General features: G+C 68.4%; 1 protein-coding gene and 1 long non-coding RNA gene across 6 annotated transcripts in view; one reads left to right on the forward strand and one right to left on the reverse strand.

Annotated features, from left to right (window-relative positions):
• The window catches only part of ADGRA1 (adhesion G protein-coupled receptor A1), a 21,587-nt gene extending 13,498 nt beyond the window's left edge, over positions 1–8,089 (reverse strand). The window contains exons 1-3 of one of the 4 annotated variants that reach the window (XM_072804787.1): positions 7,780–8,089; positions 7,044–7,235; positions 1,222–4,829 (exon numbers count right to left, since the gene is read on the reverse strand). Coding sequence is in view for 1 of the 4 variants with exons in the window: in XM_072804786.1 (XP_072660887.1) it covers positions 7,044–7,046 (3 nt within the window). In the remaining 3 variants the exon portion in view is untranslated. Of the gene's footprint in view, positions 1–341; positions 1,177–1,221; positions 4,830–5,346; positions 6,617–7,043; positions 7,236–7,779 lie in introns of those variants that run through there. The other 3 variants (XM_072804786.1, XM_072804789.1, XM_072804788.1) reach the window with 3 other exon arrangements.
• LOC140620660 (uncharacterized) lies at positions 495–19,457 on the forward strand. Of its 2 annotated transcripts, XR_012020362.1 has the most exons (6): positions 495–3,712; positions 4,506–5,583; positions 8,325–8,436; positions 13,748–14,358; positions 18,417–18,631; positions 19,171–19,457. It is a non-coding gene; the product is annotated as an uncharacterized lncRNA (long non-coding RNA). The 2 variants fall into 2 exon arrangements; XR_012020363.1 differs by lacking the exon at positions 13,748–14,358.
• The last annotated feature ends 859 nt before the right edge of the window (positions 19,458–20,316 follow it).

Below are 20,316 nucleotides of genomic sequence, written 5' to 3' on the forward strand. Positions count from 1 at the left end.
AGCCCCTGGAGCCGATTCGGGCCAGTGGGGAAAGGGCGGTGGCCGTGACGGGGCCGTGTGGCTGGGCCCTCCGGAGCGCGCCGACCCAGGGTCGGGGGGCACGTCTCCCGACAGGGACGGGAGGCTGAGGGGCGAGGGCCCCGCTGGCGTGTGAACTGAGGGCATTTTGCCTCTTTGTCCGCGAGGGGGTGAGGTGAGCTCTCGCGGGGTCAGCACAGGCCGCCCTGGGGTTCCAGGCCCCGGGCCCGGGTTCCTGAGACGCCGCCGATAGAAGAGGCGCCAACCAAGCTCAGGGGGGTGCGGGCGGCCATGCACACCCCGCCGGGCACCCCGCTCCCAACCTGGTGATTCTGTGCGCTGAGCAGGCCCCAAGGGTGCAGAGCCTCCTCTGCCGCGGGCTCCGGAGGTGCAGAGACAGGAGGCAGGGAGGCTGGGAGTCGGGAGCCTGGCCTTGTGCACCTCTGACCTCCGACCTCTGACCCGCGCGGAGCAGTGTTCCAGCCCGTCGTGTGCTGTAACTGCCGCGGGACAGGGAAGCCGGGCTGTGGACAGAAACGGAGCCCTACGGCTCAGGGGCTGGAGTCCTCGTGCCCCACGTGGCTGTAGTCACCCCACGGGCCTTCAGGGGGGCGACTAAGGCCACGGGGGGGTCATAGGGCGAGGCCTGGTTCCATAGGACCCGCGTCCTTAGCAGAGGGAGACGCGCCCAGGACCTGCCCGGAGGGAAGGCCGTCGGAGGACAAGGCGAGAAGGCGGCTGTGTACACGACCGGGGGGTGGCCTCGGGGGAGACCTGCGACTCCTGGACCTTGGACTTCCAGGCTCTAGGACTGAGGGGTGGGTCGCGTCTTAACGGGCTCAGGGGGCTGGGGGTTGGGGGCCGGTTATGGCCGTGCCCTCCCCGCCCGAGCCGGTCACAGCCCCCGCGGCAGATGCGCACGCTCGACCGGGGTCTGCTCCTGCTCCCACTTTGCAAGTCAGAGGGTCAGAGCGTGAGACCCTTTCTTGGCCTCTGGCCTCCTGCTCTGAGCCGCCCGCTCTGCTCCCACGGCCCTGGACCTGCCCCGCTGGGGGAGGCAGGTGGGCGCTGGTGCCCCTAGAGGGCCGCCCGGGGCCCCGTGAGAGCGTGCCGAGCCGTCCAGCTGTGACAACAGGCTGGTGGCCGGTGGGGGAGGGGGTGGTCTGCAGCCTCGCCAGCCGTGCCCGAGGCGGGTGCACCCACCCCGGGCTGACACGGGCCCTGGGTGCGCGATGGGCTCCTCCCGGGGCAGTGAGGGCGGCAGGAAGTGGCTGGTGCTCCTCCAGGAGGGCACCCGGCCTGGGTCACGTGGGAAAAGGAGAGAAACTGGCCCTCGCAGGACTTGGGCTCGCCACGGCCGGGACGGCGCCGCGTCCCAGAGCTTTCCTGGTGGACCACATCCTGCCGGGGCAGCGAAGACGAGGCCCCGGGCTGTCGGGATTTCCAGGGAGCGCGAGGGCCACCCTAGTGTCCGGCCGTGGCCTCTGCACCCCGATCTGGCTCTGCCCGGGGACGTTTCCGAGGAGAGCTCCCAGCGGTCTTGGCAACAGCAGATGGAGTCCCGTCACCAGGGAGAAGGTGCCGAGCGACCTGGACACCAAGGGACTCCTTCCAGCTGGCCGCGCGGGAGGACCGACTGACTCTCGAAGCCAGAAGTGGGATCCCTGACCCAGCACATGGCCAGCTGCAGCCGAGGCGGGAGGGCGTGTCACTGGGTAGACCGGGGACGGCACGATGGCGGCGCGCCAGGAAGCCTGAGGGCAGGTGCGGTTGCGCGTAGGGCGTAGGACGCCAAACCCCAAGTGCCAGGGCGTCATGAGCTCAGGAGGGAAGACAGCCGAAGGACGCCAGCCTCGCGGTGGCAGGGCCACGTGGAGGGCCCGCCGGCCTGGGCCGCATGGCCACTGCGCAGGCTGCTCCCCGGGGCACACACCTGCCGGCCTCCACCCCGCGGCGTGAACGTGCGTCCCCGGGGCACCGCTGTGCCGGTGAAGACACGGAGCGGGGCCGGGAGGTCGCGGCCGGCTTGTGGGCTTTCCGGGCTCGCTGCTCCCCTCGGCTCCCCGCCTGCTGGAAGCGCTCTCGCATCCCGACTCCATCCCAACTTCCGAGCGCGAGGGACCCTCCCTGTGGCCCTGGGGGGACGAGGGTTCAGACGCTTGTCACCTTCAGCCTCCTGCCAATTGTAAATCGCTGCAAAAGTCGAGGAGGGCACGCTTTCCTGGTCTGATCCTGATACGGAATCGTCTTCTCGTGGCCGTTCCTTCTGGAAATTCCCCGCTGTCCACCGGGAGAGAGCCTGGCAGGCCGTCGACAGGCCTCAGCACGCCCCAGATACGCCCAGGCCCTCGCCTGCGTCGTAGTCCCTGTCACAGAGCAGTGGCTTCTCACCTGGGGTCTAAGCACCCTGACGCTCCTGACCTGAGGCGCCCTGGCTGCTGGGACGGGCTCCCTGAGCACGGAGCCGGTGCCTTGGGTCGGGGCCAGGGGTGGGCGCGGCCCTCCGGGGGCTCACGGCCCCTCTGGGGGCTTTGCCGGGCGCTGCCACTGCTCGTCCAAGGCCTATGCCCTCCTGCAGCGTTGGCAGCCCCGAGTCCTGGCGGGGGTGGGGGGCCGAGGGAGCAAGCACGCGTCCCAGAGCAGCGATGCCCAGCCCCGCGCCCTGCGCCCCATGCCCCCTGCGGCGCCCAGGCCTGCATCGGAGACGTCACGCTCAGCACGTCCCACCCACCCAGGAAACCAGGCCCCGGTCGTGCCGCCGGATGATGCTTCAGGGCGATGCTCCAGACGCAGCGCTTCCCGGGAATGGCCCTGGCCCCACGCAGGCCCCACGCACCCGCCTCGGGGGCTCCTCAGCCCAGGGCCGGGTTTTGAGTGAGGTGGTGCCGGGGGGCAGGGGGGGGCTTCCTGGCCTCGAGCTCTGCAGCAGCAACATCTGCTTTATGAGAAACGGAGCTTCAACCATCGGGGCTCCTGGGTTTCTCCTCCGAGTTCCCGACCGACTGTGCCTTCTCTACATTCTTGAGGTGACATTTAAAGCTCCAAGTAGGTAATGCGAAAGGGAGGTATTTTATATGTTAAAGGTCACGCGTGTCCCGGCTCCTCCTGGAGGACCTGCTTCACTAGCGTCCCACGGACGGGGTCCTTGAGGGGTGTGGACGGGCCTGCACGGAGCTCGTCACGGAGACGCCGGGCTCGGCCGCAGATCCCCTCCTGCCGGGGCCCGGCCTGGGGAAGACGCCGCGCCTCCTGCCAAATCCGGGCTCCGTGTTCCCTCGGACGGGCCGTGCTCCCGCGGAGCCCAGAGGCTCAGAGCCCGGCCGGGTTGGCTGGAGCTCTCCCTCCTCTTAGGCTTTGCCTTCCTTGCACGTGTTATTATTATTTGAGTGGATGTATCCTTTTTGGCATGTTCTGCAAACAATCGACTTGAGGGTTGAGAGAGACAAGAAGAGAGAGGAAGGAGGTGCTGTCGTCCGATCCTGACGGGGCCTGTGCCGGCCGCGGGGCAGGGAAGGGGCCGCCTCGGCCCGGGGGGCGCGGACGGTGCCGGCGTCCCCTCTGCCTCCGCTCCGGACCGACTGAGACGGATCCCGTTCCTGGTCTCCGGCGTCCTTTGTGTTTTTAACGATCGTCGCGGCTCATCGATCTGTCAGCCTTCCGCGGCAGCGTCCCGGGGGAAAGGCAGAGGCAAAAGGTAAGTAATTTATTCATTTGGAGCACAAATTACCCTAATTGGACATCACATTTGTACAGTGTGTTACACTTTTCTCTGGGAGGGGAGTGTGGGAAATAGCACAGGCTCGCCTGCTGGCCTCAGGTTAATGCTCAGGTGGGCGTAGGGGTGACATTTCTGGGACGAAGGTAAGCTCAAAAGTTTTTAGAACGTTAAATATGAGGCCGAAGAGCTGGTGGGGTGTGGGTGCTTGTACGTGCCTGCAGGTGTATATAGGTGCTTGCGGGTGCTTGCAGGTGGTTTCAGGTGATTGCAGGTGTTTATAGGTGCTTGCAGGGGGTTGCAGGTGGTTTCAGGTGTTTGCAGGTGTTTGCAGGTGTTTGTAGGTGTTTGCAGGTGGTTGCAGGTGTTTGCAGGTGCCTGCAGGTGCCTGCAGGTGCTTATGAGTGGTTTCAGGTGTTTGCAGGTGCCTGCAGGTGTTTGTAGGTGCTTGCAGAGGGTTGCATGTGCCACAGGCGCCTTGTGTGGCCGGCTGGAGGTTATGAGGGTGCAGCCTCGACAAGCTGTGGCGTGTGCACAGGCCAGGCTGGGTCCTGCCCAGCTCTGCCTGCACAGCAGTGTGGTGGGCACCAGGCAGGCTTCTGCGTCTCCACCCTGCAGCTACCCCTGGTCTTTTCAGGGATCTCAATTCCACTGTTGGCTTTTCAAATGTGGGGTGCTTTTGTGCAGAAAAGGGGTGTCCTGAGCATGCTGTGTCCTTGGGATCCTGTGATCCGAGCACAGCCAGGGCAGGTCTTGCTTTCTATCCTTCCAGCCCCTGCTGGATGTGGCAAAGGACAGTCTGGCGACACGGAGGCCAGCCCGAGTTCAGGGCAGGTGGGGCTCTGCGGGGTCCTCGGCTGCTGCCGGCACCTGCTGGGCCAGGGCCATGTCACACAGAAGCCACCCAAGGGAGGTCTCGGCCCCGAGGCTCAGCATCGGTAAGTGGGGGATCTTGTCCTCTGAGATCCGCTTGGCGCCCCAGCGACCAGGGGAGTCCCCGGCACACCTCGTGGCCTCGGGAGATGTGGCCGGAAGGCAGAGCTTGTGCAGCGTGAACGTGGTGACCACACGCTCCTCAGGCCACCAGACCCACATGCTGAAAGGAAACAGGGAGAAAGTGCACAACTTTGGACAACTTCTTACTCCCTTCTGGCGCCTGTCACGTGTTCCCTTGGGGGAGGAAGTGTGAAGCTCACGGAGGATCACGAGGTGCCAAGGAACATGCATTTTGGTCGCTGCTTGAATTTGGACACTAGCGGGGCCGCTGAATGCACACACTCACATGCACACACACAACTGCCCGTGCACACACGCACACACATACACGTGCATATGCACACACACGCTCACACAAGCACACACCGCAAGTGCACACGCACACACGTGCACATGCACTACACATGCACACACGTGCACAAGCACACACGCACACGTGCACACAGACATACACACACAAGTGCACACGTACACGCACACACATAGACACACGTGCACACGGGCAATACACGCTCACGTGCACTCACACAAGTGTACACGCATGCACACAGAAATGCACATGCACACATGTACGTGCAGGCACACACACAAGTGCACGTCCACTTCTGTTGGCTCACAGCTGTGATGGAGGCCTTGGTCCTGCAGGCCCAGCTGGGGAGTGTCGGGTGTGTGTGCGTGCATGGTCCTGCCGGAGCACCAGCTGGGGCGCACGTCCAGGAGGGAGGCACAAGCGTCTGCGGGGCCCCCCGGGTGCCTCCAGGGGACCACGTGGCGTCACCCAGGAGCCAGAAGGCTGATTGCCAACCGCAGGCGTCAGGGAAGCCGACCGCCAGCCCGAGGCAGGTGCCTCGCAGGTGAGTGTGGCAGCGTGGGCCGGGCAGGTTGGGCCGCCCTGCTGGCCGCAGCCTCTGGGCGTCCTCCCCGTGTCGCCTGGGCCCCAGGGGTGAAGCTTGCACTGGAGCTGCCCCACGCGGGGCTGCCCCCCCATGTCTTTGGAGACTCTCCAGTGAAAATGTTATTGAGAATAAAAACCGAACAAATTGCTAAGACTCCAAACCCTCTGGGCAAGTGTAACCCGCCTGTCTCCACTGTCCTGGACTGGCCGGTGTCAAGAGGCTGGACCAGGGCAGCACTGTGCATGGACGCCGTCACCGGGGATGGGACGCCGGGTGGACGTGCTTGGGGGCCGGGGTCAGAGAGGAAGAAGCGCCAGGGCAGCCGCTCCGGCCGGGCCCGCCCCTGCCCCGGCCCTGCAGGCCTCCTGGCTCACGCTCCGTGTGCCGACAACGGGCTCCACTTTGCAAATAAGGCTCTAACCTGAGGACGAAAAGCCAAGAAACAGGCCGACCTAGAGGCCCCAGGTGCGTCGGGTGAGGCACCGCGGGCAACAGGCTGTCCCTTAGGGAGCCCAGCCAGGCTGGGGGCCTCCCGAGGAGCCGCCGAGCCTGATGCACAGCCTCTAGGGCGTCTGGCGTCCTCCTGGCCGGCGAGGCTTGGGGCGGCCGTGTGGACGCGCGATGCTGAGTCCTGGCAGCCAGCACCGACCTTGTTTGCGCGTCTCGAACGGAACAGGAAGGAAACAAGTGACTCAGACAGACCCCCCCTTAGGAAGCAGACAATCGGGTGTGCATTTGACTCATTGCTGGCGTCCGCGCCACGGCCGCTGCCGGCCACGTGTCCCGTGGCCATTGGCATTCCCTGCACGCGCTCTGGGCCCTCCGCGGTCGCCGTCCCTCACACGCGCGCGCGCACACACACACACACACACAATGCATTATTTACTCGGCCCCCAGCCTCCCAGGATCCAAGCTGGCAGCGACCACACGGAGGCTGCACAAGCCTTCACGACGATCCCCCGTGGCCCTGCTCGCTGCTGACAGCGGCCGTGCCCCCTTTCCTGGCGAGAGAAGCGTCCCCCCCCCTCCCCGTGTTTGCCGTATGCGCTGCTGAAGCTCACCCACGTCTCCCCGCCATTCGGCCAACTTTCCGAGGGGAAGGGTCCGGCGGGCCACAGTGGGAAGGCCGCACGACAGCCTGGGACGGAGGGCGGGGGCCCAGCCGGGGGTCGTGGGCCTGAGCCCTGGGGGAGGGACGCAGGCCCGCGTGTCCTCCCCTGGCTCCACGGCTCCACATTGCGGCACGCCTGCCACTAATTAGTATGATCGACGCCGAGCGAGCCGACCTCAGAGCAGCCCGCAGGCAGCCCCCGGGACCGGGGACCCAACGCCACTACCTGACCGTGCGGTGGCCCCACTGATGGGGTGGCCGCCCTCGGCGCTGCTGGGCCCCGCTGCCCGGTGGGGCACGTACTCACCATGAGCCCTGCGAAGTGAGTGCTGGACGGAGGGGGGTCGCCGCCGAGCCGCTTATGTGGCACCCTCTTCCCCGCCGGCCTCCATGGCCGTCCCGAAGGTCAAGGTCCCACACAGTGGCCGTGGGGTCGGGCCCCGGGCCAGGTGCCTCGGGGCGACCGTGGGGCGGGTGATGGTCAAGAGGCCGTCCCCATCTGTGAAGACAGGGCACGGTCAGGGCAGGGCAGAGGGTCCCCTGGCCTCAGCCCCCGCTGGCCCCACGCGGCCGTCCCACCCTGGCTCGGGGCACGCAGCGGCGGCGGCTGCCCGGGGACCCGGGGCGGGACGTGAGAGCAGACGCTGCCGCCCGCCCGGGAGCCTGTCCAACGGGGGAAGGCAGGGCTCAGAGCCCCGCGACATGTCCGTCAGGTTCCATCAGGAACAGAGCAGACCCGGGATCCGCCTCCTGACGGGCAGCTGCGTGGGGCCGGCACACGCGGGGGCCGGGGTGGCCCCCCAGACGCCCCCGGGGCCCAGCCGCTCGCCCCCGGGAGCCCGAAAGTTGTCAGCGTCCGCATGGGGCTCCGTGGCGGATCCGATGTGGGGGAGCCGCCCCAGCCCGGGGAGGGGGGCGCCCAGGGCCGGGAGCCGCAGGGGGCAGGTGCTGGGGTCCGGGGCCCCCTCGCCCCCTCGTCCCGCGCCCCCGCCCCCGCCCAGGCCCACCCGCCGCGCGGCCCGAGCCGCAGCTCAACTTCTCACCTATTTTGGCAGAAGCAGCCGGAGCGGCCGCGGCGCGCCCCGGGGAGGCGAGCGGCTGCGGCGGGGGCTCGGGGCCCGGGGCCGGGCTGCCATGGCGGGGGGCGGCCGCCGGCGAGCCCGCCGATCAACAGATTGCGGGACCGCAGCCCGGCGCGGGCTCCGCAGCCCAGGGGATGAGTCAGAGCCCGCGGCGGCAGACATGCGAGGCGATGCTCCGCGGGCGGCCTCCGGGGCTCGGGCGGGACCGCGGCCGCCTCTGCGCCTGCTTGGAGGGCGGGCGACAGCCGCCAGCCGGGGACGGGACCGGCCGCGAAGCAGGCGCCGTAACCATGGGGACGGGGGAGGCGCCGGGCGGTGGCCGCTCCCGCTCCCCGCTCCCCGCGCCCGCAGTGGTTCTTCCCGCGCCGCCCGCCACACTGCGGAGCCGATTTAAAGGGACAACCGGCCGCTGTCGCCTTGGCTCCCTACAGAACCAGACTCCGTTAGACATCTCCCCGAAGGGAGGCGGGGGACCGGGTGGTTTTATTTTATTTTATGTTTTGCAGGAAATCCGTGTCTGTTGAGGCTCAGGAACGGACACGTGAGCAAGAAAATTGATTTCAGAGGGATTCTCACGGGCCTTGTGTTAGAGTAGCCTCCAGTCCCTGTCCGCAGGAGGTGAGCCCACCTTGGGTCTGTCCCCCCGAGGGCCGGCGGGGTGACCCTGCCGGGGGGTGGGCCGTGCCCACGCAGAGGGGACCCCCTGCCCCAGCCCGGGGTCCCGGCCCCCAGCCCCGAGACAGGCCGGGTGCCGGGAGGGCGACGGGGCTGAGGGCAGGCGTGAGCCCAGGGGACGGGGCCCCGGGAGGGCAAGGGGGGACCCGGGGTTCCAGCCCCGAGCCCCAGGCAGCTGTGGTGGGGGCCCCGGGGAGACCCCCGCTGTCCCCTCTGGGCGGGAAGGTCGTGACACTGGGGCCTGCTTGGAGAGTCGCTGGGTTCAGGACACCGGGGCCCCGACGCCGGGGGGTGACATCCTTCAGGGTGAAGCCTTCAGGGGGCCCTGCCTGAGGGGCTGCGTCCTCGGCTCCTGGGGGTCGGGTCGCTGTGAGGATCCCGGGCTCCCGACCAGGGACGTGAAACCCGAGGGCTGCACGGATTTTCCGGTCGCCCAGAGAGCGAGTGTCAGCGTGGGCGCCCCTTGGGCCCCGACCACCCTGCTGCCCCGGGGTTGTACCCCCAGAGCTCGAGGGGTCGAGGGCCCCGGTTGGTGCTTCTGTGTGAGTGGGGGCAAGCGGAGGGCGGGAAGGCCCGCAGCCCCTGACGACCCCCAGCCCCTGACCACCCCAACCCCTGACTGCCCTGTAGCCCCCGATCGCCCCCATCCCCCAACCGCCCGCAGGCCCCTCCACGCCGACTGCCCACAGGAACACAGGTCAACTCCTCACCACCTCTGGGGGCTCCCAGCCCAGAGACGATGGGAGGACAGACGCCTGGGGGAGTGGGAAGGCCACAGAGGAGGGGGTTTGCGGGTGGCCACGGCCCCCTGCTCCGTGCGGAACCCCATGTGCTTCCCCACACGGCCTGTGCTGTGCCCTGGCCTCGGAGCAGGGGTTGTAGGGCCGGGACCGGGGCCTCCTGCATCCCGAAGAGGTGGCTTCTGGGAGAACTTACAAAGATGCATTGGGAGGCAGAGGGTGGGGCCAGCCAGCCCTGGAGGCCCCGCAGAAGCCCCCGCCCCGGCCAGGGCGCAGCACCACCCGCGTGCCTTGGGCCCCCGGGAGGCACGTGCACCCGGACCTTTGTGGCCTGGACGCGGGTGGGGGGAGCGCCCAGAATCCCAGTGTTAACCTGGTGACGGTGGGGGTGTCCCTTTGGAATTGCTGGGCAGGCCCTCATCAGCGTGGGGGGGCACAACGGAGGCCTCTGGCAGGTGCCCTGCCCCCCACGGCTGCCCTGCCAGCCCACCTGCAGGCTGCCGGGTGCCCCGGCCTGGGGGCTGCCCCCAAAGGGCGTCTGCGGCAGGTGGGGGCGAGGGCCAGTGGGTCTGCATGTCACGCGCCTGTGAGATGGGGAAACCGAGGCACCAGCAGTGGGTGCTCCCGCTGCCGCGCTGCCCGGGGGGTCCGGGGATGGCGGGTCCAGTGCTCGGTGTGACCGTCCGCCGCCGAGAGCCTCAGACCTTCCCTCCAAGGCAACAGCGTCCTGGGCGTGGAGAAGCCGGGGCCCCACTGGGTGTGACTGTGGACGTCACAGGCGCCGGCCCCCCGCGTTGCACCCAGAGCCTCAGGGTGACCCTGGCGGTGAGCCCCAGGCCCTTCACCCTGGGCTGCGGGTGCCCTGGTTTTGGGAGCGTGGGGCTGGCGCGGGAGACGGTTGTCACGCACCTGTCGTCCCTCCCAGGGCGGCAGCCTCGTCTCCTCGACGAGCGAGTGACCCCTGGACGCGGGCAGCCCCAGGGACTCGGCCGGCACACCCGCCGTCTCCCGGGAAGGCCGGCCACCCGCACGGTCCGGGCTCAGGCCTCCGCGTGAAGAGCTCCCACGGCCGACGTGGGGCCGCGCTGTCCTCGGGGGAGGCCATGCCGACCTCGGCACGTCCAGGTCTGACCTCCTATCTCACGCCCGAGCCGCTCGTTCAACCGAGGGAGGTTTTTTCCGTCTGGGGGAGCTTGCTTGTGACGCGGAGGTGGGCGGCTGGTGGTTTCCGTGCGGGCCGGCTGGACGGGCTGCTCCGCCTGCGTGGGGCCTGCTTGCCGGGGTGGGGTGGGGGGTGGGGGGTGGGGGGTGGAGGGTGGGGGCCGGGCCCGCCCTGCTGCTCCTCCCTGCTGAACGGCCGGGGTCCTAGAGCCCTGGGTCCCCATGCCCAGGCCACGTGCTCGGGGGTCAGGGTTTCTCTGCACCTGCTGCCTTGGGGACCCGCAGGTGTTCGGGGAGAAGAGGAAACGGTTCAGGGGAGGCTGGTGGGCCTCGAGGTCGGCCTGAGTGACGCGGCCTGGGGATGTCATGAGGACGGAGCGGCACGACGGGGCTCAGGGAGCTCAAGTGTGCGCCTGCTGCCCTCCGTCTCCCGCGAGTGCCCAGCCCCCACCCGCGCCCAGATGGCCTTGGAGCCCCTGGCAGGTGTGCGCTTTCCTGCGTGGCCCGGGCCCTGGGCCCGAAACAGAAGCCCCGGGACGCTGGGGACGCGCCTCCGGGCCCGGGGGCGGGGGGCGGGGGGGCGGGCAGGACGCGCGTGCAGCCTTTCTCACCGTGCACTTAGCATCCAAGCCTCGCGTGCAGCCTTTCTCACCGTGCACTTAGCATCCAAGCCTCACGGAGCGGAATTAAAACCGGCTCTCCCGTTGCCGTGGCAACCAGCCCCCACCCCCAGGCGTCAGTTTGAGTTTGTGCCGAGCGTTTCTAACAAAGATTTGCAGCAACAGATTCATTCTGCCCTGAAGTGAAGCCCAGTTTGAGACCAAACAGTAAAAGTAACACACGTGTCGGGCCCCAGGACCACCCAGGCGGCGTCTAAGCCGCGGGGCGGGGAGGCCACGGGGAGGTCACCGGGCATTTTGCACGACTCCCTGGTGACCGTCCGTGGTTGGCGGGGAGCAGAGTGTTCGGGCCCTGCCGGATCGGGCCTGGGCGGTTTCTGCTGTGGGAGGTGTCCTGCGGGGTCTGCGCCCTCATGCGTCTGGGCTCGGGGTCGGGGGTCGGGGGTCGGGGGCAGGCCCACCTCGGGCTCCCCGGGACACAGGTGGGTGGCCCTCGGCGACTGAGCACCTGGGGGCCGCTGGCCATTCCTCGGGTGCATCCTGATGGCCCCCTGCAGGCACGGGGGGCGGGCGGGGTGCTGAGGTCCCTGGTCACTGGTGCATGATTAGTCCTTTCTCCTTGAAATCACATTTTTTCTTCTTCCTCGTCTTCTGGCCCCTGGGAGTGTCCTTCAGGGGTGCGTCCTGGAGCCGACGTGCTGGGACGAGGGGTCTGCGGGCCACAGGGCTCCAGGTGGGCCGGACTCGCGGAGCGGGCGAGGGGGGTTGCTCTGGCACTGCTGGGGGCCTGTGGGCGCTGCTCCGCCCGGAGGAGGTTCGCCTACGGAGGAGGAACAGCTGGGATGCTATTCGGGACCAGGTGGGGAGGGCGGGTGTGTGAGGAATTGCCGCTGGTTCCGAGGCACTGGGGAGTCATGGTGGGTGTCGGGGAGAGAGCAGCCCTCCGCGGCGCCGGACTGTAGGTGTGCCAGGGCTCGGCTCCGGCTCCTGGGCCAGGGCTGCCGCCCGAGGCCGGTCATCGTCCTCGGGGGGCCTCCTCCTGGCTCTGCTGACCCCCGTGCGCCCCACGGCCGCGCTGCAGCCTGCCCCACAGTGGGCACCGCGCGGTGGGAACGCACGTCCGTCGGCCGGCCCGTCGGAGGACACGCCAGGGCTCCCTCGGGAACTGAGCACGCTGCTTGCCGGCGACCGGCGACCCTGTCGAGGCACAGACCGGCCGGCGATCCGCTCGGTGCAGGTTCTGGGCGGCCGTGACCGCATCCGCCCACTGTGGCCCCCAGGCCCCCGGGCTGTGCAGACGTGCACACGACGGTCCCGGGCACGCAGGGGGAGGCCGGGCGCTCCACACGGAGTCGGGCCCAACAGGCCGTCCGAGCCCAGGGTGCAGCACACAGCAGAGGCCGCGGGCGGCACCCCGGAGCTGGAGACCCGGCGACTCCGAGCCCCGACCCCGGGCGGAGAGGAGGCCTGGCCCCGTCACAGGCAGCAGCCCGTGGACTCCGGTGGGGCGTCCCCCGCGGTGCTCGCGGCTCCTCTCCCGGCCTGTGTCTGCGGTGGTGGTGGGGGGGACTGCAGCCCCGGCGCGGGCTTTGTGGGGGGGGGGCGCATGTTCCCTCCAGACCCGGAAGTCGCGTGAGTCGCCCGGACGCGGTCAGCACGCCACTCTCGTGACCGGGGCCTCCGCGCGACCCTCTCTTGGTGGAACCGCTACGCCCGCCACCGGCCCGATGGTTTTACACCAGGACCAGGTGCCAACAGTGGACCGAAAGCTGATGTTCCCTGGAGGCGTTGGGCCTGCTGGACGGGGCGGCCGTCGTGGGGCTGGGTCGGGGCTGGACGCTCCCTGCCCGCGCCCCAGCTCGGGGTCCTGCTCCCAGGAGCTCCGTGTGGGGAGGCAGGTGGCACTCACGCCCCCCGGACACGCTCACCGGCCCTGCTGCCCCCGAGGTTCACGCGGCACCTCCTTGCCCTGCACCTGTGAGGCTGCAGCCCAGACAGTCCGTGATCTCCCCCTGGTGACCCGCCCGGAGCCCTCAGCCCAGCTCCAGGCTCTTGGTGCCCCTGCCCGCCTGTCCTGCCCACCTGCCCGGCCAACGTGGCCGCTGCCCCGAAGCTGCCCGCCAAGGCTTCCGCACGCGAGCCAAGGCAATGTTACCAGATTGGAAGTGGTCAGGAGCAAGTCTGTCTCCACCTGGCGATTCTCTTAGAATCCTGATTTGTCTGAAAATTAATATTCCCAAGTGGCTGGCTTCCACATTCCACACACGCAGGACGGTCCCACGGCGCCCAACGTCCTGGAGCAGCTCTCCCTCTCCTTGGAAAATATCCTTGGGCATAAAAGCATCTTTAATTTCTGTTTCTCAGCCATTTAGTCCCATTTTGAGCTGCTGGAACAGCAGTGGTTGGGAACGTTCTGGACGCCTTAGAGCAGGGGCCGGTTGGGGTCACCTCCGGGTGGGCGACGGCGTGGGCACCGGTGCATGTGCCAGGGGTGGTCCACGCGGACCCCGTGGCCTCGGGACGGGTGCCCACAGCCGCGCAGGATGGGGACTGTTGTCACCTTATTCTTTTGCATCCGTACTTCCAGTATTACTTTCTTGACCATGTAGAGAAAAACCCCAATAAAATTGGCTTAAACAATAAAAAAACAACATGACGTTTTTATGTGGCGACGTCCAGGTTTTTTCAGTTAACTCCTTGCTTGTGCTTTGGTTTGTCCCGCTGTTTGCCCAGGTCACAAAGCAGGAGAGGAAAAGGTAGCTGGAATTTATGACAAAGTAAAAAAAAAAAAAAAAAAACCAAATCAAGAGAAAAGGAAAAGGCAAACATTGTGATAAGTAGAAACGTCGGGAGCAAAGCTGGTGGATCCCGAGGAGGAACTCGTGAGCACGAGCGTGCGTTTACCCAAACCGGGTCCTAAAGAAGCTGCGGTGGGCGCCCCGCGGGGGTCTCTGGTGACACGGGGACGACGGCCGTGTGCAGGGCAGCCGTGAGGACGGGGCGCGGGCGGACCCCCCTGGAACTGAGCCTTGGAGGGAAGCACGTTGCGGGGTCCCGGGCCACAGAGCCAAGGCCTTGCTCACGGCCCCGCGCCCGCACCCCCAGTGCACCTGTTGTCCGGGCGGGCGCTGGCCCTGCTGCAGGTGGAGCTGCCCCCTGCACCCCCCTCCCGAGTTCGGGTCCTTCTCTCCCGGTCGGCGTGCTCGTCTATGCAAGCTAAGATCCTCATTAATTTCAAAACAGTTCACAGACTCCAAGTACTTGACCAGGAGGCCCGCAGGTCCCGCAGCTTCTCCCCGCGGAGGCGCAGGCGACGGAGGGACCAAGGAGACCGCAGGGGAGTGGTAGGTGGGGGGAGCGCGGCCCCGGCGGGAGGCCTGGGGAGCACGGGTCCCAGCTCCCCGCTGCCCTGTGCTCACCTCTGTCTGCAGACCCGGGTGTCCCCCCTGCCCTCCCCAGGCAGGGCTCACGGCCGCACTGGCCTCTTCGTCCTCACCCCTGCACCTGCCCCACCCAGCCCCATGCATCCCGAGGGCCAGAACCTCGCCCCTGCCCGGCCTCCGCAGAGCTGAGACCCCGAGGGCGGCCCATGGGGCATCCCTGCTCCCGGGCGGGCCGACCTGGGGACGCTGTCTGTGGGGCGGCCCGCAGCCTTCACCCCTGCTCCGGGGGTCGGCCCAGCGCAGGGAGTGAGACGCCCGGCTGTGCATGCGGGCTGGGGAATGGGCTGTGGGGCCGGCGTGGGCAGGTGTTGGCCCGGCCGCCAGGTGGGAGGCCTGGCTCCCTGGGCTGGGGGTGGGGGGCGCCTCCCGCAGGGGCGGAGCATGAGGGGCCTGGGGCTCCCAGCAGGCAGAGGCCGGGGTTGCAGGACGACTTCCAGAGCCCTCCGTCCGCGTCTACCCCGAAGGGTCCGCGGCACCGACGGGCACGCAGGCACCTCCCCACGGCCCGGAGCGCCAGGTCACCGCCCAGGTGGCCTCTGTAAGGCCGGACGAGGTGCCTGGTGCCTGGGAGAGGCCGGCCCCGTCCGGATGCGACGTCTCCTGACCGGGGGCTCCCGGGTGACCCCCGGGGTGGCTGGCTGTGCCCTGCGGGGCATGGGTGCGAGCGGGGCCCCTCCTCTGACCCCAGCCGTGTGCAGCCAGGCTGGGGTGCTGGTGGGAGGAGGGTCCAGAGGCCAAGACCACCCTGTGCCCGTAGTCACCCCCAGGCCGGTGGCCGGCCCCTGGCTATTCCTCACCTGGAAAAGTCGGGGACGACCCAGATGCCGTCTGGAAAGAGGATGTTAAATGGGAGGTGAATTTGGAAAGCTCGATGTTCTAATTCTGTGAACGAGAGGCCACGGCTCTCAAGCTCTCGATGAGGCATAACGAGCGTGTGTGGATGTGACACCAGCCGCGACGCCGCGAGGAGCCTCCAGGGCCCCCGACTCCGCGGGGCTCGTCCGCGTCTGGGGTGCTGGCGGCTGCTCCCCGCCTCGGGCGCTCAGCCTGGGCCCCGTTGCCTGCGGCCTTCCTGCCGGGGGCGGCCCAGTGGTGCCTCCGCTGTCCCTGAACCGGCTCCCGGAGAGGATCGCAGGCGCCCCCGGACTCTGGGTCGGAGCCCCGGGCCCCGGCGAGCTCCTCCCTCCCCCACAAGCGCTCGGGTCAGCGGCCTCTCCAGAAGGGCCTCCCGCCGGGTCCCGAGCCTCCACACCTGGACGTCCCGCCTCGGGAGGCGTCCTGGCGGGGGGCAGATGCCGCCCAGGCAGGAACCGGCCCGGGCCTGGACACGGGGAGGGGGAGGCCTGCTTCCAGGACAATGGCTCCTCGGGCGGTGGCCGGGCCGTCCTCCACTCGTCCTCCTCACTTGGGGTCCTGCCCCTCCTCCCACGGGGCCTTGTCAGAGCCCGAGCCCCCAGGCCAAACCCGCACAAGCCTGCTTGGGGGTGACTTGAATTCCCTCAGAGACCACGTTCCTGCCGGCTGCCTCTCCCAGCTCCACGCCCGCTGCCCCCTTCCCGGCTCCCCCGCACGACGCCCACGCTCCCCCCTCGGGCCTCCATGGCGCCTGCATCCTCTCCCCTCTCCTGCGGTGACCCGACTGCCCCGGACACTCAGAGGCAAAGGCCCCACTGGTCACGAGACAGAGAGAGGGACAGAGGGACAGGGAGACGGGGCGACAGAGGCCTGGGGTGGGTAGCGGGCGGGAAGGCTGCCCTGGACCTGCTGACCCGGGGGAAGAGCCTGGAGCCCGAGACGCCCGGGAGCAGCTGGAAGGCCGGTCGGAGAAGCCGCCCTCGTGCTGACCGCCCGCCCCTGGGCGGCTGCCCGGGGTCACAGCGGCCTCGGGGACCCTGGGGGCCTGGGCTCAGTCTCCTCTGACCCCCATCACCCCCATCCTGCACCCCCACAGTTAAACAGGGCAGAGCAGTGGGGTGCGGTCGTGGGTCGCGTCCCTGTGCTGAGTCCCCGCCGTGTTGCCCTGTGACCCAGGTCGCTGACCTGGGAACGACCCGGAGACATGAGCGCTTCACCTGCAGGTCGGGCAGGCGCTGGTCACCCCGACCTGGGGCGGAGTCAGGCCCGCGGTGCTGCTGTGGGCACATGTGTCTTGGGGTCACGTGTGATGATTGGGGCGTGGGTGCCCCCCCATGCCGCCGGACAGTCCGTGAGCAGAACCAAGGTGATCCCAGACGGGGCCGTGGGCACGTGTGTGCAGGTCGCACCCTGGACCTAGAGGGTCCCAGTGGCTGCTCCCCCCATGTCAGGGCTGCTCCCCCCCATACCCTTCCGTCAGGGCTGGTCCCTCCACCCCTGCGCCCCCGCCCGTCCTTGTCACTCCAGCCCCCGCCCCTGTCCAGCCCCGGCGAGCCCCAGCCTGTGGGCAGCGGTGACCGTCTCTGCTGTGACCCGGATCACGTGGGGTGGGGACCCCACTCCTGACGGCCGGCGAGGAGCCCGTGTGGACTCGGCCTACGTCTCCTCCTCAGGTCCCGGGAGGTCGGGGCCCGGTGTGACCCCCGGAAGGGCCCCGTGTGGCTTCCTGGGGAAGCTGGCCCAGTCGTCCTCCTGAGGCCTCTGCTGGACGCGGTTCTGAGATGCTTCCTGGGGCGGGGCCCCCCCACCTCAAGGCGCCACGCCCTGGAGGGCCCCGCATGGAGGGCCGGCCTCCCCCCCGTGACCCTGGCGCCCGACAGAGCTGAGCCCGCTGAACCCCGGAAGCAGGTGTGCCGGGTGCTCCCCGCCGGCTCCCCCAACGTGGGACTGTGACCCCAGACCCCGCCCCTGTGCCCCCAGGGGCTGCGCCCGTGGCCCTCGCCTCCGTGTCACCTGCACGTTTGCCTGTTTCTTGGGTGACAGCCGTCCCGGCTGCAGCCCTGCGTGTCCGCGATGGCCTCGTTCTGCGGGAAGCGGTGCCCACAGACAGCCCGCGGGGACGGACAGATGGCGGGTGCAGACGTGGGCACCTGTGTCGGGGACAGAGAAGGAGACAGACTCCGCCAGGCTGGGGCAGGTGGCCAGCAGCGCTGAGTCCCGGGGTCAGACCCGGGTGGCCGCTTGGTGTGGATGCCGTGGCGCGGGCCCTCGGCCACAAGTTCCGGTTCAGCAGGTCCGGTTCTCGGGACCGACACCGACCTTACAAACCCAATTTGTGCGGGTCTCCGGCTCCGTCACGGTGGAGGCTCCTAGGCAGCCGGTCACTTGGCGGCTTGGGGGTCAACAGGCTGAGCGGGTGTTGCTTGAAGGTCCCCTGGGAGGCGCGGCCTGAGGCGGGCCCCCTGCATGGAGCCCGATCCTGAGGGTGGCCCTGCCCTGGGCACAGGGGACGGGGGTCCCTCCGGCCCGGGGACGGGGCGCTGGCTCTCCATGGGGACGCTGCCGGCTGTGCCATCGGGTCCTGTGCGGCGAGCCCCAAGGGCAGGGCTGCAGCGGCTCCGACACGGGTCCTCCGAGGCGTGGGTGAGGCAGGAGTCGGCCGTGGGCAGGCTGGTCGGGGCAGGCAGCGTCTGTGGGGGGGAGCCGACCCCACGGCTGTGACAGCCCGGTGCCCACCTGCCCGACGGCCTCCCCACCCTCCACTCCCGGAGCCCCGCTGTTGGGGTGTACGGGGTCAGGACACTGCAGGGGCCAGGGGCCGGGGCTGTGGGGTCACCTATGGGGTCGGGCAGGAAACGCGGCTCCGAGCCACCGGCAGTGTGTTGTCCTCACCCAGCAGCCTCTTCGTCATTTCCTCAAAATGACAAAACTGAGGGCAGAGCCGGGGGCGTGGGGACCTGGGAGCCCTGCGGACCAGTCAGGGAGCCGGGGCAGCGGGCGGCGGCCGGCATGGGGGCTCGAGGCCCATGGCCCGACGTCACAACACGCTGGGGAGCAGCTCCGTCAGCACGTGTCAACGTTCTTCATTTTTCTTTTTTCTAAAGATTTTATTTACTTACTCATGAGAGACGCAGAGAGAGGCAGAGACCCAGGCGGAGGGAGAAGCCGGCTCCATGCGGGGAGCCCGACGCGGGACTCGAACCCGGGGTCCTGGATGGCGACCTGAGCCGAGGGCACACGTGTCACCCGCCGAGGCCCCGGGCGCCCCAAATCTCAGCATCCGCGTCACAGTCTCTCTACAGTATTTGTACACACACAGGTGAGGAACACACTGACGCTTGTGGGAGAGGTCGGGGCGCAAATCCCAGAGAAGCTGCCCAGGACCCATGGGGCCCGGGCGTCCGGTGACGGTGGGGGGGCGAGCGGCCGCGGCAGAGCCGGACACACTGGGTCCCTGCGGGCCTCGAACAGCTGGGGTCGGGCCTGGTGCCTGGGCTGCGGGGGTGGGGGGGGCGCGGCGTCTGCAGGGCGGGAAGCTCGGGGCCCGCAGGAGCCCAGGCGGGAGAACGGGAGTCAGACGGGCTGCAGAGAACTGTGCTCCTGGAAGGGGACGCCTGGGTGTCACCTGGGGGTATACATAGGGGTCACCTGGGGGTCACCTGGAGGTCACCTGGAGGGGGATACCTGGGGGTCACCTGTGGGTCATCTGGGGGGTCACCTGGAGGAGGATACCTGGGGGTCAGGTGCAGAGCCTGGGAGCTCCTGCAGGGGTCTCCCAGGGGATGAACCGCGTCTCCCCAAGGACGGCTCCGTGCTGCCCACTGAGCTCTGCTCACCCCTCTGGACTGACCTCCCAAGGACGAGGGAGCCCTGTGCCAACACACGAACTGTCTGGCTCTGGGCGACCGTGTCCTCGGGCGCCACGTCCGACCTGATCCCCGAGCCGTGTCTCCCCGTGGCTCCTTCCCGCCTGCTCTCGGGCGCCGCACTCATCCGTGATCCGACTGCGTTGCTGCAAATTCCATTAGTCCTGGTGCTGAGCTGCAATACGAAGACTTCAAGAAATTAATTTCAAGTTTATTCCCTTGATTTGTACTTGATTTGCTAAAGCAGTTTTCATTTAAAGATGCTCTCTTCTCATTAAAAGAACAAAACCAAAAAAAAGAGAAAGGGCTACATGTGTCTGTGACGGGACTACATCTGTGGCGGGGCGGGCACGCGCGGCAGGCGGGCAGCCAGAGGGGACGGCGGCCGCGGCCCTGCAGGACCGCACAGCCCAGCCCGGCTGCGGTACTCAGCACAGTCACTAGCAGATTCCGCCAACGGCTTTCAGGGGTCTGAGGGCCCCTCCCGTGGGCACGCACGAGGCGCAGGGGCGATCGGGTGAGGCAGCGTCTCCTCCGCCAGGGCCCCGGGCTGCGCAGCACGGGGGGCCTCACCAGGTGCCAGGCCAGCAGCCATTGCGCTGCCCCAGGTGCACCTGTGTGCCGGTCCAGCGCCACCACCACGTGCCCCTGCGTTAGCAAGTGGCCTGGCCAGCCAGGGAGCCAGTGGGCACGAGGAGGGGGGCTCGGGCTCAGTGGCAGCTCTGCAGGGCCAGGAGGGGACCGGGCCCTGTGCCTGCAGCGCCAGCCCTGCGTCACCTCCCCCTCAGTCAGCTGCCCCAGAAGACGGCAGCCGGGGTGGGGTGTGGGAGCGCATCTGTCCCCGAGGTTCCTTCAAGGCCGCGGTTGGCTCAGCCAGGGCGTCACTGCAGCGAGGGTGGGGCTAACCCTAACCCCAACCCCAACCCCAACCCCAACCCTAACCCTAACCCTAACCCCAACCCCAACCCTAACCCTAACCCCAACCCCAAACCCAACCCTAACCCTAAACCTAACCCCAACCCCAACCCTAACCCTAACCCCAACCCCAACCCCAACCCTAACCCCAACCCCAACCCCAACCCTAACCCTAACCCCAACCCTAACCCCAACCCCAACCCCAACCCTAAACCTAACCCCA

This window comes from Canis lupus, chromosome 29, assembly GCF_048164855.1.
Source record: "Canis lupus baileyi chromosome 29, mCanLup2.hap1, whole genome shotgun sequence".
Classification (NCBI taxonomy): Eukaryota; Metazoa; Chordata; class Mammalia; order Carnivora; family Canidae; genus Canis; species Canis lupus.